The following is a 14,811-nucleotide window of genomic DNA, read 5'->3' on the forward strand; positions in this document are numbered from 1 at the left end:
TATCAGTAACCTTCTCCCTTCCCTTTTTTAAGGTACATTTATAAAGAAAAACAATATAAGTACAAGAGTGCATGATGCTTAGCCTCTTTATGGCCACTTTTGAGCAACAACAACAGTAAAATATTGATGGCTAATGGAACTTTCTAAATGATTTTTTTTTTGGGGGGACGCAGGTACGAGTTCTCTTTATTTTTATTTTTATTTTTATTATTGCATATTCTTGAATGTATGAATTATTGAATTGTTATCATATTTCTTCATTTTTATTTTATCTTGAAAAAGAAAAATAGACGCGTTTTGTTTGTTTGCTAGTTTAATAAGAGAATATGAAGAAAATCTAAACTTACAATGATAATTCCTAACAGTATATTTTTTTTCACAATAGCATGTTTATTGAAAGCATGTATAAGTAATTGATGTATATTGCACTTTGGAAAGTCGAAAAGTTGTTTAGTACAAAATGGCTATATTGTAATAAATAAAAGCAACATAAAATATTATATAATTTTAGCATAGATCAACACATATTACAGTAAGTATATAAATATACACTTACATTTGTTATTGCTAAATGCTATTTATTGATTAAAATATGTTGATTCTTAGCTAGTACATTCAATACATTGCAACCTTCAGCTCATTCTTATAAGTGATAAGCAACAGCGTATGTCCATTAAATATAGTTATGATAATCCTTAGTTCATATCTATATTGCATTTAATCATTGTTATATTTTGAGATGTATATGTACTATCAGTTAGATGTTCCAAATATGCTTTTATATTATTTTTTTTTAAGGATACTAACACCTATTATTGACATAGTTAGTTCTTTTACCGTATTGTACTGCTACACACACTTAAATAACAAGATCTTAAAAAAAAAAAGAGAGAGAGATCTTTTGATCTACAAGAGGTTTAATAAACAAAGAGTAAATTGAATTAAACCAATGACTTGCAAATGATAGTCAATTTCAGGAACAAGTTTTTGGGAATATAAAATAACATTTCTCTTGTTGTAACCCCAAATTAAGAACCTTCAATTATTTTTGTATACCTTCCAATCTTTTTTTCTTGATGCTTTAACTACATATGATATGTATAAGAGAAAGAAATTATCAAGTTAATTGCCTACATTTCAATGATTTGTGCATAAATCTTTCTAGCATTTTCTTCTTTATCTTTATTTTTTTTTTTCATCAAAATATGAAAGAGAGAAAAATATTATAGAGAAATGAAGACAAACAAAGTTTCTAACGAAAGTAAAATAAGAAGGCCAAATACAGGAATTATAAATTCGTATCGTTAAACAATAATAGAAAAGCCAGACTTGCAGCTGATATTATTGTAATGAACTGAACAAATATGCGTTCAAAGATAAAAGTAAATAATGAACGCAACAACTTGGTGAGGTAATAAAAAGATTCTCACCAAACATACAGAATCTCTAAAGGGAAGAGAAAAAAAAAAGAATTAAATAATTATAATTTCGTTGAGTTTTTGGAGACAAGAGTTGCATTATAACCTAACTTCTCTATTTATTTATTTATTTTTTGACAGTTAACCATAATCATTCAACTATACTATCGTATCCTCATTTTGAGTTAACAAAAGGCAAGCTCTGTCTTTGATATGGAATAGTGATAATAGATAATGTATATTTATAGACACATCATCAATAGAAAAAGGATATTTGTAAAAGTCATTATTTGTATGGATAGAAGTTATTTCATTCCTATTTTAGACGCTATTCAAGAACAAGGGATTTTAGAATTAACATTGAGGAACCCAAGAGCAATTTCAGAAATAAAAAAAAAAAAAAAAAAAAAAAAAAAAAAAAAAAAAAAAAAAAAAAAAAAAAAAAAAAAGGCATGATCGGTGCATGAAATAAAAAGATGTTTGAATTGATTGAAAAAATAACAGTAAAATATTGACATAACTACAGACTCGAATATTGAATTGTACATATTCAATTTCAAGCGACATATATGAAAGTAGTAGCTATAGTAAAAAGATTAAAAAGGAAGCTTTTCAAATCAGTCGTTTAACAACAACAACAACAACCCCTTTTTTTTGTTGTTTTATAACCATGACAACATATTCTTCCTTTCATAACTTTCAAAATTGAAAGATATAAACGATATAATCGTGGAGATTAAAATATTTTAAACATGAAAAAAAAAATATGTATTTACTATAATAATGAAGCTAATTCTTTGATAAGGAAAGAAAAAAAAAAACCGCTTAACCTACATTCATGAATATTATTATATGTCTCATTCCTTTTGTTGCTTATTTTAGGATTAAGTCAATATTACTTTATTACATAATATGCTCATGCGTAATACATTAAAAAAAAGATCGCCCTATTAATATTATTTGTCCCTTAAAATTGTGACAAAAAGAGAGTAAGAAAAAGAGAAAGAAAAGCCATTATAATCTGTGCAACAGAATATTAATTATATAAGCAATATATATATATATATATATGTACATACATGTATTTATATATAACGTAAACCAAAGGAAAGAGAGAGGGGGGGAATATGTGATGGTTATATAATACAATTATTGTTATTATTACATGTCTTTTTGATTTGTTGTTGTTGTAGAAGATAGTTTTTTCTTGTTTGAACTACGAGGAGCAGTTAAATCTCTCCAAACGAAGCAGAAGTTACCTTCTAACTGCATTTTTGGTTTTCTGCCTCTTTTCTTTTTTGGTATACTTAATGTTGTATCCATAGTTGTATTTGTAAATATATTTTGTTGTTGTTGCTGCTGCTGTTGTTGTTGCCCATCTTTATTATCATTAATAGGCCAATGTAATACCATAAAATCATCATGATGATCTCCTACTTCACTTGTTAGTGATGTAGGTGTTCCTGGACTATCAATGATTGTGTCTTTATGCTTTACATCCCATACAGTGGGCGTCACAAATGTCCAATTCTCATTTTGTATTGTTTGACGTGAAGCATTCGATGGTCGACCACGCTTTCGTTTCACGGTAGTATTAGTAGAAATAGATGTTGTTTTTTCATCTTGACAATATACAGGTGGATCAGACAATCTTCGGTTTATAGTAAAATCAGTAGGAGAATTTGCTGAAGCATTAGAAAGTGATCTATATCTTCTAGTATTTACGGGAGGTGGTAATAAAAGATTACAATAAGGTGATATTTGAGGAGATGATAATTGAGGCGGAGAATCGAGTGATAAAGAGTTCATAAATGGTGATAAAGAAGGAGAAGAAGATGTGTCAGTATTAGGCTCAACTGGTTCTAAATATGAAAGAGATGGAGAAGGGATAATTATAGAAGGAAGATCGGCTATAGGTGATATAGGAATATCATCATCGTCATCATTTGGTTGCAATAATGTACTGACAGGTGGTAAAGTACAGCTACTTTGACTATCTTCTTCTAAACGCGGTGAAGGTGGATGTAAATAAAATTCTATATTTTGTGCCATTTTTACTATAAAAAGATATTTCTATATATATAAAAAAAAAGTAGAAAGAAGAAAAGGAGTAAAAAAAAAAAAAAAAAATAATAATAATTTATTTTTTTGTCTTATTTTACCATGTTTAGTAAAAAAAAAAATGGAAATCGAGGAAACTTCTTCTCAACGATTTCTTTTTATCAAATTCGAATTCAGTTGATAAATAGCACAAAATAATAAATCCACAGAAAAGAAAATAAAAATTATCAAAATTATTAGCTAATGCAATACGTTATATTTAAAGGAAAAAAAAATAAAAATAAAAAGACTTTCAAAAAGACAAACTGGAAAGTCATTTCAAGTCTTTAGTCATGCTTGTCTTGTTTTGAGTTGATTTTTAGGCTTTATTTATTTCGTACATCATTCCTAAAAATTTTAACCGTTACTAATACTGTTACAATCTATTATCCAACTCTTATTATGACATGCTTTAGTATGTATTTGGAGACCATTTTATATACATAAAATACTCAACTATTGCATTCCTGAAGTTTAAATATTTATCTTCTTATATATATTAAAATTCTTATTTACAGATATGTAATTCATAGTATTAATGAAGCCGTTCCTTCTTAATTTACTTTTCTCTCTCTCTCTCTCTTTTTTTTCCTTTCTTTCCAATAAAGATAAATTATTGAGTACAAACCCATTGATATCCTTCCTAGGAAAATCTCCAAATAATAACAGTACTCATTCTTATTCTGGTGCTATAAGTGAATAGTTTATACTATAATTTAAGTTATAATAACCTGAATCAAAGCTGCCAATTTCTAAATATTATATTTATATATGCATGCTATATAATCAAGAGAGACTATCTAGGGAAAAGAAAAAATATGTATTACCATCTTTACAGTCACTCATTTAACAGCTAAAGTCATTTTAGTATAAAAACAACGTGGTAAGAAAAAAAAAAAGTTTGACATCATAGAACGGGGTTATTACATGCTGATTTACAAATTACTATTAAACCAAGAATAATTGATAAATATCATAAGTCCGTTATTATTATAAACTGAATAAATACAAACAAGTGATAAAGATATTGTATAAAAAGTCCATTCGACATAACACAGTCAGCTGCTTTATATTTATCATTGATATATGATATTCATCTTATTTTATAAAATATGATTTCCCCAGAGTTGTCTATAATTTAGAAATTTATATTAATCATTTGAGACAGGTATTTTGTTTACTGTAAAGGTAATAATAGCCGCTCAAGTTTTATTCTAGTTCACTACTTGTTTGCTTACTTACTATACAATAAATTATTTCTACTTACATAGTAAATAATATTTTATTTATTTTCAAACGAAGGCAAATATGTTCTATTTTACTTGAGAAAAAACAAAGTAATATATAATTCTATATTTGGATAAATTATAAGGTTTCATACCTGTTATGGTACATAAATAGGTAAAATACTATATTATTGGCTAAGCTTGTCGATCACTTATCTAGAATCTCTGAAACTAAACTAATTTATTGTTGAAACTATATATACAAATATATATATGTATTTACAACCAATGAATACGTAGCTTTAAAAGCTGTTTTGCTCATCAGTTCAAAAATAAAAAGTTAACAGAAACTAAAAAATTCTTTCTAGACAAAAGGTTAAAAAGTAAAGGCTAAAATTAAGAGAAAAATACAAACACACATACATACACACATATATATATACATATAAGGAACGGGCTATTTAAATGGAAGAAGTGGTTTCATAAAGAGGTAGGCTGAGATAACCGCTCAGTCAAAAGTGAACCAGTAGCATTGGAGAGAGGAGAAAAGACAAAGGAAAGTTCAGGTTTTGATATCTTAATAGAGATATCACAATACTCAAATTGTAAGGGGGGAGTTAGTCTTGTAATTATCGTCAATATTTTCCAAAAATCGCAATTCTTTGATTTCTCGTTTTTAATTTTTCACCATTAAATAAACGCTTCAAGTATTTATTAAATCTTCAAGTTTAAAAAAGGTCCTATTTATTTTTTTTTTTCAAATCCTACTGCTTCGTTTACATTCTCATCAAAATTAGATATTGCTACATGTTGATGGAAATACTACAAGGAAACCGGAGAAGTTATTTACAAAAAGTCGCAAAGGAATTCAGATCGACCTAATTCATTTACTTCTAAGCATGAGCAGCACATTCAGCATATAGTGGAAAAAGACTTGCAGCTTTGTGCTGATGACATTACCAACCCCCTGACATCGCAATTTGAGAACTTCAAGATCTCGAGGTCTCAAATGAACCACCATTTGAGAAACAACATGCTCATTACAATCCAGAAGCCAACCTTCGACCCTAACGCAAGAAACTCTGAAAATAATTTGCAAACAAGATACGAGTGGTTCATGAAGTAGAAAGACTGAGATCTGGATAACATTAAGAACTGCGTCTTTATTGATGAGGCTGGATTTGACATCAACATGAGAAACAATTGGGCTAGGTTGGCTGTAGGAACACCTGTTCAAGTAGAGATTTAAAAGACTCGTACTAGTGTTATCCATGTTGTTATGAAAAAAAAAATGACCACCTAAAAAGCAGAGAGGCCCAAAAACCCAAACATCAAAGATGGCTAAAACCTAAAAAAGAAAAAAAAGGAAAGCTGATAGGAGGCAAAGAACAAAGAGCGGGTGATATTATCGTCGAAGAGCCTACTAATATCTTTTGTTAGCAACTAACCCAAAAATCATATCAAGCCATTGATAACCTACAAGTATCACACATTGATAATATGAAGAAAAAGGCTAGGAAGTTGGAGGGGCACGAAAAAGTAACAAATTTGTGTAACAACTTCAAAATAAATACCATAATCAAATTGCCACAGATTTACAAATGCAAATCAATAGCTCACCAATTAGGCCAGATAACAGTAGTTAGATAATTAGGGCATATCTATTGCTGGTTTTTCATTAAAATAACATAGTCTACTATATATGCTTAATACTTGGAATATTTCACAGTTATTTAATTAAAATATGCATGTCAACTTGTAGACCAAGTAGGGATAAATGGACTTATTATATAACAAATTTAATCCAATAGCCACTGATTAATTTAACTGAAGAGTTAGTGTCAAATCTGGAAAGACTCCAAGTTCAAAGGATTAAGCAAACGCAATTTATATTAAAAGAGCATCACGATTGGTATGGCGTAAAAAACTATTGTCCAATCAAAGCCCGAAGTACAGCAAAGCGAGTGTGGATAAATACATAGTAACGCCAATTTGAGTTAGCCCAAAACGACAATCATTTGCTAACAAACGGCTAATCATTTTCCAGCTACCGCCATTTATTTTTTCAAACCGGACAAATTTTACCAGCCACACTGTATATGTTTATTCATTTATAAGATTAAAGATACAAGTAATAGTCACTCGTGTAACATTCTATTATGAGAAAAAAGATATAAAAAGATATCCATTTTTAATTTCCCCCTTTTCTTTCTCTTTTTTTTTTAGAAAAAAATCAGCCAATCAGCCGCAGCCTTATTCGTCACGTTAAAAAGACGAACGTGAAGGCATCACGAGGAGCTGGCGGTGATACATGAATCGCCCAATCCATGTATTGTTTCTGTTATTAATTTTGTTCTAACACAGAAATAGCTTTACAATAGGACATCTCTGTGCTAACTTTTATCAGCACAGAATCATAGAATAGCAAGTTAATATTTATTGTTAATAAAAGTAGTCTAAAAAAAAACATTAACTACGAACAATATTAGTTTATCATAACTTCGTATACCACATGGAAGTTTCTAATATGGAAGAACTGGGGAATTTTTTTTTAAGAACATTTTGGGCAGTGAAACTTATTATCAAATTTAATAATCAAGCTTTTCTGAACTGCCCACCTCCCAAGCAACTAAAAAAATCTTTCTAAGGGACAAAAGGAAAGATTGTTAACCAGTTCAGCAGTTCTTGTCCTGGCTCATTAGATGCAGGAGTAAACTTATTAAGCATCAGACAATCCATTTCTTGAAAAATGATGCAGATAATAGGCCAATGATGAGACCAGTCAGAGACTTGTTGTGAATTTTTTGGTTTGCAGTAAGGTAGTATGTTGAGGAAAAAGGAAAGAGTAATGTTGATGATATAATCGAGAATATATGAGCAAACATTGAATAGCATGATGTTGGCTAAAATAGAAATAGAGATGAAAGGGACAGTTGCTAGTTTTACCACCCGATAGCCAACGTAGTATGTATGCATCGGCTGCGTTCGATAAATGATATCGGTAACCATAAGTTTGGGATCTATAGATATAGTAGTAAGTCTACAAAGAGAAAGGAGTGTAGAGTTGTTTGTGGGGGATCAGTTCTATGTACATTTAAATTGTCCTGTAAAAATTGTCTTTGGATTTTCTGAGACATACAAAGTCTTTACAGATTTATTCTGTCTTCTTTTTTTTTTAATCCTATTACCTAATCAACAAATATCAGATCATAATATGTATTATAACTGTTAATAATATCCTAAAGAATACAAGATCAATCAAATAGAGCATCTGTGGATATTCCCCAGCTTAATTATGAGCTGTACGAATAGCAATACCAGCTAATTTAGCCGTTTTTGTAAGATTAAATAACATGAATTTAAGATAATAAACAAAAAGGTTCTTCTGGCTGTATTTTTTTTTTTTTTTTTTTTTTTTTTTTTTTTCAACATACAAATTTTGACTTCTCTGATATTTAAATAAATAAATTGACATGACTGTTAGTAATAAGAAATAAGGTACCCTTTGATTTTTTTTTTTTTCCATTTTATGCTTTTGTCTCCACATAGAAAAAAAAAACATTAGCACTCATCTATCAAATGAACATGTAAGTATATTTTTTGTTTATGAAATTATGCAAAATTTTTAACAATAAAATATATAAGAAATGAGCTTTTTGAAGATAAAGATTTATTCCTAAAACGATTGATCCAAAGCCCATTTAAAGATGATGAGGTGACATTAAAGAACATTAGCCAACATGTAACCAGCCAGACGAGTGTATTCCACGAATTTGGATTAGTATACCTAGAACATCTAGTTACATTAGCATCTCCAGATAGAAATCTCATAAATTTAAATTGTCTAAATATTTATTTTGTTCAATATTTGGTTGATAAAGAAAATGATTTAAAAATTGTTAAAGAAGCATATTCCATGATATTTTCGTACTGCTTAAAGGTTTGCAAAAAGAAAAAAAAAGTTGAAACTATTATATGTGTAAGATACGATATTCTTTTCTTAGATATATAATATTGGACAGCAATTGAATAATATTGAAATATATCAAGTGTTATATTCGTTATTAGAGCAATGTGCCCCTTCCAATGTATCATCTTGGGAGAAAAAACTTAACGAATTGCCGATAAGAAAAACAAGACAAATGTAATAGAAAAAGAAAAAAAGCTTGTAAAAGTTTAACAAATATTCATTCATTTATTTATTTATTTTGTATGCGTTTTAGCTTACAATATTATGATGATATCATTAATGATTACATGTATAATCCAAGCATTTATCCTGACAAAATACCCATTTTAGATCCAACATTAACGCATAATATTAGTGCTAGGTAAGCATAGAAAGTTAACTTGTTAAAGTTTTTTTTTTTTTTTTTTTTTTTTTTTTTTTTCGCTAAATTTTCAAAGATTTACTTTGTTTAATATATTATTCGAGACTGAGATGAAGCCACTTCAGTTTGAATATCAAGAGAACTTTAGGGTAACGTAGCTCTTTTTTTTTTCCTTTAAGCATATCTAATTTGATAGTGTTTAGTTTTCAAATAGTTGGGTACATTTCCTAACTAAAATGAATAGCACATCCGCCATTAAGCTTTTTGATACTCGTATAAAATCAATCGAAAATAAGTTATGGGCTTTAAATGTATGTATAGTAAAATAAATATTAATAAACTAATCAATTAACTTTGTTAGGCTGAAAATATTAGAGTTCGATTTCATGAACTTTGTATAGAGTCATTCACATTTATAAGCCAAGAAGAATTTGAAACCACATTTAGAGAATGCCTTCAATCACTTAAAGTTGCTCACACAAGATATGTTGTAAAAATTGTTTACTGTCTTCTTCAATTATTATTATATGCTTCTACAGCTTACAATGAACAAGTAAGAACATATTTATAATCATGCAATTAAAGAAAATGAATATAACTTTAAATTAAAGTTCCAGAAATACATCCTTCAAGTTGGCCAAGCTACTTGGTTTGAAATCTTCCAGTGTTTATTAGATGATGCCGTATTTGAAGCAAGTCCCTGTGCAAAATCTATTTCCTTTCAACGATTGTTTAAAATGTTAGCCTGTTATACTCAATATAGACAGCTTCCATCAATCCCTTATGTTAAACTTCCTTTGTCTATTTGGGATCACTTTTATCTTCAAAGGTCTATCTTCCTTAAATCAATAGGTGAATTAGAAAATAATATTCCTGATTTAACCTTAATAGAAAAGGTACTCTTTACATGCACTTCAATATGAGCAATACTGCGTTATCACTTTCTCCTTATCATTACTAAAGTAGAATATAAGTACATGTATAAATAAATAAATAAAAATATACATATATACATATATAGATTAAATCAGAATATATGGATATTTATAGTCATCATATATCCTATATTTTTGTATGAACGTTATGAAACCTCCCCGTGCACAATGATATGCCTCTATCATAATATATGACATATAGTATTATTATTTGTTTTGTTTCATTAACTAATTGAATACTGTTGCCCTATATTTCAAACCGTCATTACCGTTTGCTGTCTTTGTTAAATATTTCAAACTTTATCGAGTTCCTTAATAATAATAATAAAAAAAAAAAACAATTAACATCATTCACAGATTAATCAAAAAGAATGGGAGAGAATAGAGAGTATTATACGCTTTTCTAACTGGAAAAAAAAAGTTTCGTAAAACTATTATTTATCGACTTCATTGAATGACTTTGCTAAATTAAGAAAGGCATAGTATTAATATATCTAAATAGATTGTTTACATGAGAAAAGACTCTCCCTCTCTCTCTCTCTTTCCTTGGCTGAATTCGTTTGTAATTGTATAAGTCAAGTGCATAACCTGTAAGAGACTGATTATGTAAGATAATAACCATTCAACAATGATTATTTTTAGTTAAAACTCATCCTATTATATAGATACATATTTATTGAAAAAAGAAAGAAATATTGCTTTCTGAGCATCGTGATATTTATATCAAAGCCTTTAAATACCTGTATCACAATAAGCTTTGCATAGCCACAGTGATGATCACAAAAAAATGGGCAAAAATTTGATTTTTAAATGCAAAAAAAACATTATATATAGTATTCCTTTTTCTTTTTTTCTTTTTTTTTTTAAGTTATTATTTCATACAGATATCTCATTGATCCATATTATGGTAAAGATCTCTGTATTAGGAGGTTCGAAAGGATGTTCTCGTGCCATGGTTGTTCAAGGGCTCGAAGAAGGCAAACATGATTTTAAACTTTTAATTCGAAATCCAGATCACATGGAGTATACAGAGGAACAAAAGGCAAAATTGAGTATTATAAGGGGAGACGCTTTAGATGAAAAAGCAGTAAAAGAAACAATTCAAGGTACAGATGTCGTTGTTTATTCTATTGGAAGTGTTGTGGATCTTAAAAGTGGGAAAATGGTTTCACCTGGTTTATGTCATGATACTATGACTGTATTAATCAGAGTCCTTGATCATCTTGATGAAAATGAACGACCTAAGCGTCTTGTTGTTGTCTCAACTACTGGGTTAGACGGCATGAAGGAAGTCCCTTATTTGTTTAGACCTCTTTATTATTTCCTTTTACATGAACCACACCAAGATAAGCAGAGATTAGAGGATTTAGTAGAGCATAAAAACAAATCGATTCATGATTGGATCATTGTACGACCCAGCTTATTAACAAATGGTAAACTTGTTGGTGATTATAAAGCAAACGTTGGTATTTCAGGATACACAATTTCTCGACAAGATGTTGGTCACTTTTTAATTAATCATTGTATTGAACCTACAACGTGGCTTAAGAAAAAAGTAGTTGTTACATATTAAAAAAAAAAAAAAAAAAAAAAAAAAGAAAGAAAATCTATTTATAAATAAAGCTTTTTTTTTATTAAACATCGCCACCAGATGATGATACTACCCATTGTTTAGAAGTTTGATAAAAAGTAAATAGCATCACTATTATTCCAAAACCTATCAAAATTATATCTATTACACGTTTTAAGCCTTTCGTAGTTGATAATGCCATATGAAATAAAGGAGGAAATATAAGACTTAAAGGGCCTTATATATATGCATAATGAATATTTAACTAGATTCTGTTATCTATATATTCATACATATTTATATACTTACAACAACAAATGGATCCAATTAAACTTATGAACTTATCTAAATCATTTGCACCAAATAAAGCAATCAAAGTTCCACAAATAACTACAGAGGCACGAAGTAGATTTTTTTGCCATTTAATGTACAAATTATGTTTACCAGTTCTTTCACCAAACAAGGCATGTTCAATGATACGTATAGTAGGAAATAAAGTTAGTGCATTAGATAAAAGAATAGCTGCAGCATAGCCTAATTGAATTGAATTAGGCAGTATACCAGGAGGTAAATTCAATAAAGCAATTGTTTGAACATTCTCACCAAATGCAAGATAGCCTAATGTACCAACGGAGCATAAAGTAATAGCTACAAGAAACATGACAAAAGTCAATACACTAGGAAATTTTTCAGGGGTTTTCATAGAATCACGAATTGGAATAATTAAACCTTTAAAGAAGTGTAAATGACCAGCATTAAATATTTATTCTATTTTTTTTTTTTTTTTTTTTTTTTTTTTTTTTTTTTTTTTTTAGGGGGAGGTTACCAATTCCTTCAAAAGAGTATACAGCAGTACCAATAAATACAGCGTAATCAGCCGAATTAAATAACCATTTTACATTGGGGCCAATTTTAGTTGAATGAGTAGTATTACTTTCATCTTTAAATATATCGATGATATCATAAACCAATAGTGTAATCAAACCACCTATGATTAGTGCATCTGATAGAAGCGCAGTTGGTGATAATTTGGTTATATTTCGAATTAACACTAAAGGTATTAATAGAATAGCTAATATGATAAAGACGGCAGTACTGTTCAAATGAATTATATTCCCACTAAGGGCCCGAACAGCTTCAGTTATGTTTTGTACTATAAAAATTGTCCCTCCACACATAAACCCCAACTATATGTGTATACTAAGACTAAGTTTTACATACACATTTACAAAAAAAAAAGTCAAATGCATATATACCTGAGAAATAGCAATAGAAAATAATACCATGGATCTCATCCATGATCCATATAATGCGCCACCAATATCACCATAACTACCTGATAAATGCTCTTTGCATTCTAATAATAATAGGAAACAATAGAGGGAGATGCCACCCATCAGCCACATGATAATGACTGAAAATAAAAGACCACCATTGGAAAAGGCCTTTGGTAAAAATAGAATACCACTCCCTATGAATGCTTTAAATAGCAAAAAAATCGTCTTGGTCGTATTTGCTTTCTTTTTATGATCAGTCTTTTGTAGCTGAGATTGTCGTTTTTTCTTTCCTGATAATAAATGTGTTTCTTCTGTTGCTATCTCTTCATTGTTCATATTACTTTCTTCTTCTTCTGAATCAGATAGATCTTCTCCTGCAAATTGATTCATTACAGATGTAATAGCCAGAAAATCTAAAAAATGACGTGTTCTATTACGCTTCTTGTAAGGACGATTATAATAATAATAAGCTGATGAAGAAACATTGTCAGTCATCCTCTTGTCATATTTTCTATTATGAAAAATTCCAGTGTTATAATCTTGACGGATATCAACTGAACATATTGAATCAGGACGAAATTGTTCCTGAAAAGCAGAGCTATCATTGCTATTACCATATTCTTGTTGAGCAGCTAATAATCGATGTTGCTGATGGACATGAAAACGTCTAAATCCACCTGGTTTATCAAGATTTTCGTATTCATTATCTATATCATTATCCTGAATAACAGTTGACTTCTTCCTCGAATATTTATGGTTAAGATCGTTTACAGATTTTGAACGATTCAAGGAATGAGATGCCATGACTAAACTATTAGCATGATTGTAAATGTCATGTGTAATTGCTGCACCTGGTAAATGATAAGGCACAGGTATTTCGACTTCCACTGGGGGTGAAGAGGTAAGAGCATCAGACTGTTCTCTTGTTATTAACGAAGAACTAGTTGTGCTTGTTCTACTGCTATTTGAGTCATGGATCAAGTGTTGCTGAACTAGACTAAAAATAGTTTCATCATCGATGTTTGTTTTAATATTATTACTCATATATATATGTATATATATATAGATGTCTTTTGCACAAGTATATGAGAGAAAGAGAGGAAAAAAAAAAAAAAAGAAAAAAAAAAGAATATTAAAAAAGAAACAGTAAATCATGCTATACCTTTTTTGGTTCTAAAATAATTTACAAGCAGCATAAAAAATTATGTTTGTTGTATGTTCAAAATCTATTTTCGTCTATAACAATGGGTGGTAAAGCTAATTTTGAAGAATCAAGTAGTTCTATTAATATCTATGTCAAATGAGTGAATATTTGAGGGCCATTATGAGAAAAATAAGCAGTTAATGATAGACAGGAACAAAAATGCCTTATTTGAACAAAAGAAGTATTTTAGACAGCAAAGGATAGTAGTAAAATTTGATATTACCAGTTATTCATAACTATTACCAAGTTAATTAAAACTAATGCTCTACCAGTATACTATATTCTATCGCAAATTAAAAAAAATTCAATATATGCAATTCCAATAACTGTACTATTGAATACTAATTCTAAAGAGATACAAACTAAAGTTTTATTTACAATTAAAAAAAAAAAGATTATTGATTGATAAGTCTACTACCTCTCATATAAAGAAAACAATAGATTAATATGAAGAATAAGGAAAAACGTACTGAATGCACAACTACCAATTTGAAGTCAAAACATCAGTACTTTTTTCAAGTCATATTCTGTCTTTATGGTATGATTAACATAGGAATGAGACGGCTAGTAGCACGTTTAAGATAATCAATAAAGCTGAGAAGTCTGTAGAAATAGTTACTGATTACTAATTTAATCTATTTCGAGTCGTACATACATTATTCATACTATATACGGTGAATAGCATATGCATAAAAATTAATATTTCGTTCGCTATAGAAGATGGTCAACTGAATTGAGTCATATAGCCTC

The 14,811-nt window shown here is 29.1% G+C and overlaps 6 protein-coding genes across 6 annotated transcripts; 3 read left to right on the plus strand and 3 right to left on the minus strand.

Annotated features, from left to right (window-relative positions):
• Positions 1-2,328: 2,328 nt before the first annotated feature.
• Positions 2,329-3,510, minus strand: BX663DRAFT_520463 (uncharacterized protein). Its single transcript, XM_051529119.1, has 2 exons — positions 2,498-3,510; positions 2,329-2,439 (listed from the first exon to the last, which is right to left on the minus strand). The coding sequence occupies exon 1, from the start codon at positions 3,468-3,470 to the stop codon at positions 2,580-2,582; it is 891 nt and encodes a 296-aa protein (XP_051379547.1). The 5' UTR covers positions 3,471-3,510; the 3' UTR covers positions 2,329-2,439; positions 2,498-2,579.
• Positions 3,511-5,558: 2,048 nt separating this feature from the next.
• On the plus strand, positions 5,559-5,870 carry BX663DRAFT_440949 (uncharacterized protein; the record flags this gene model as incomplete). Its single annotated transcript, XM_051523426.1, has 1 exon — positions 5,559-5,870. A coding segment is annotated over one exon (312 nt), but the record flags the coding sequence as incomplete, so codon positions are not given.
• Positions 5,871-6,971: 1,101 nt separating this feature from the next.
• Positions 6,972-8,094, minus strand: BX663DRAFT_520466 (uncharacterized protein). Its single transcript, XM_051529120.1, has one exon. It carries the CDS (start codon positions 7,751-7,753, stop codon positions 7,388-7,390), a length of 366 nt encoding a protein of 121 aa, XP_051379549.1. The 5' UTR covers positions 7,754-8,094; the 3' UTR covers positions 6,972-7,387.
• A 162-nt stretch (positions 8,095-8,256) lies between these two features.
• BX663DRAFT_520471 (uncharacterized protein) lies at positions 8,257-10,409 on the plus strand. Its single transcript, XM_051529121.1, has 8 exons — positions 8,257-8,331; positions 8,390-8,684; positions 8,749-8,888; positions 8,968-9,075; positions 9,152-9,224; positions 9,279-9,386; positions 9,437-9,628; positions 9,687-10,409. Exons 1-8 carry the CDS (start codon positions 8,324-8,326, stop codon positions 9,996-9,998), a joined length of 1,236 nt encoding a protein of 411 aa, XP_051379550.1. The 5' UTR covers positions 8,257-8,323; the 3' UTR covers positions 9,999-10,409.
• A 447-nt stretch (positions 10,410-10,856) lies between these two features.
• Positions 10,857-11,603, plus strand: BX663DRAFT_520496 (uncharacterized protein). Its single transcript, XM_051529122.1, has one exon. It carries the CDS (start codon positions 10,915-10,917, stop codon positions 11,581-11,583), a length of 669 nt encoding a protein of 222 aa, XP_051379551.1. The 5' UTR covers positions 10,857-10,914; the 3' UTR covers positions 11,584-11,603.
• BX663DRAFT_520499 (transmembrane amino acid transporter protein-domain-containing protein) lies at positions 11,584-13,943 on the minus strand. Its single transcript, XM_051529123.1, has 4 exons — positions 12,837-13,943; positions 12,407-12,767; positions 11,890-12,309; positions 11,584-11,817 (listed from the first exon to the last, which is right to left on the minus strand). Exons 1-4 carry the CDS (start codon positions 13,899-13,901, stop codon positions 11,645-11,647), a joined length of 2,019 nt encoding a protein of 672 aa, XP_051379552.1. The 5' UTR covers positions 13,902-13,943; the 3' UTR covers positions 11,584-11,644.
• Positions 13,944-14,811: the final 868 nt, after the last annotated feature.

Source organism: Cokeromyces recurvatus, assembly GCF_025118155.1.
Source record: "Cokeromyces recurvatus strain NRRL 2243 chromosome Unknown BX663scaffold_29, whole genome shotgun sequence".
Lineage (NCBI taxonomy): Eukaryota > Fungi > Mucoromycota > Mucoromycetes > Mucorales > Mucoraceae > Cokeromyces > Cokeromyces recurvatus.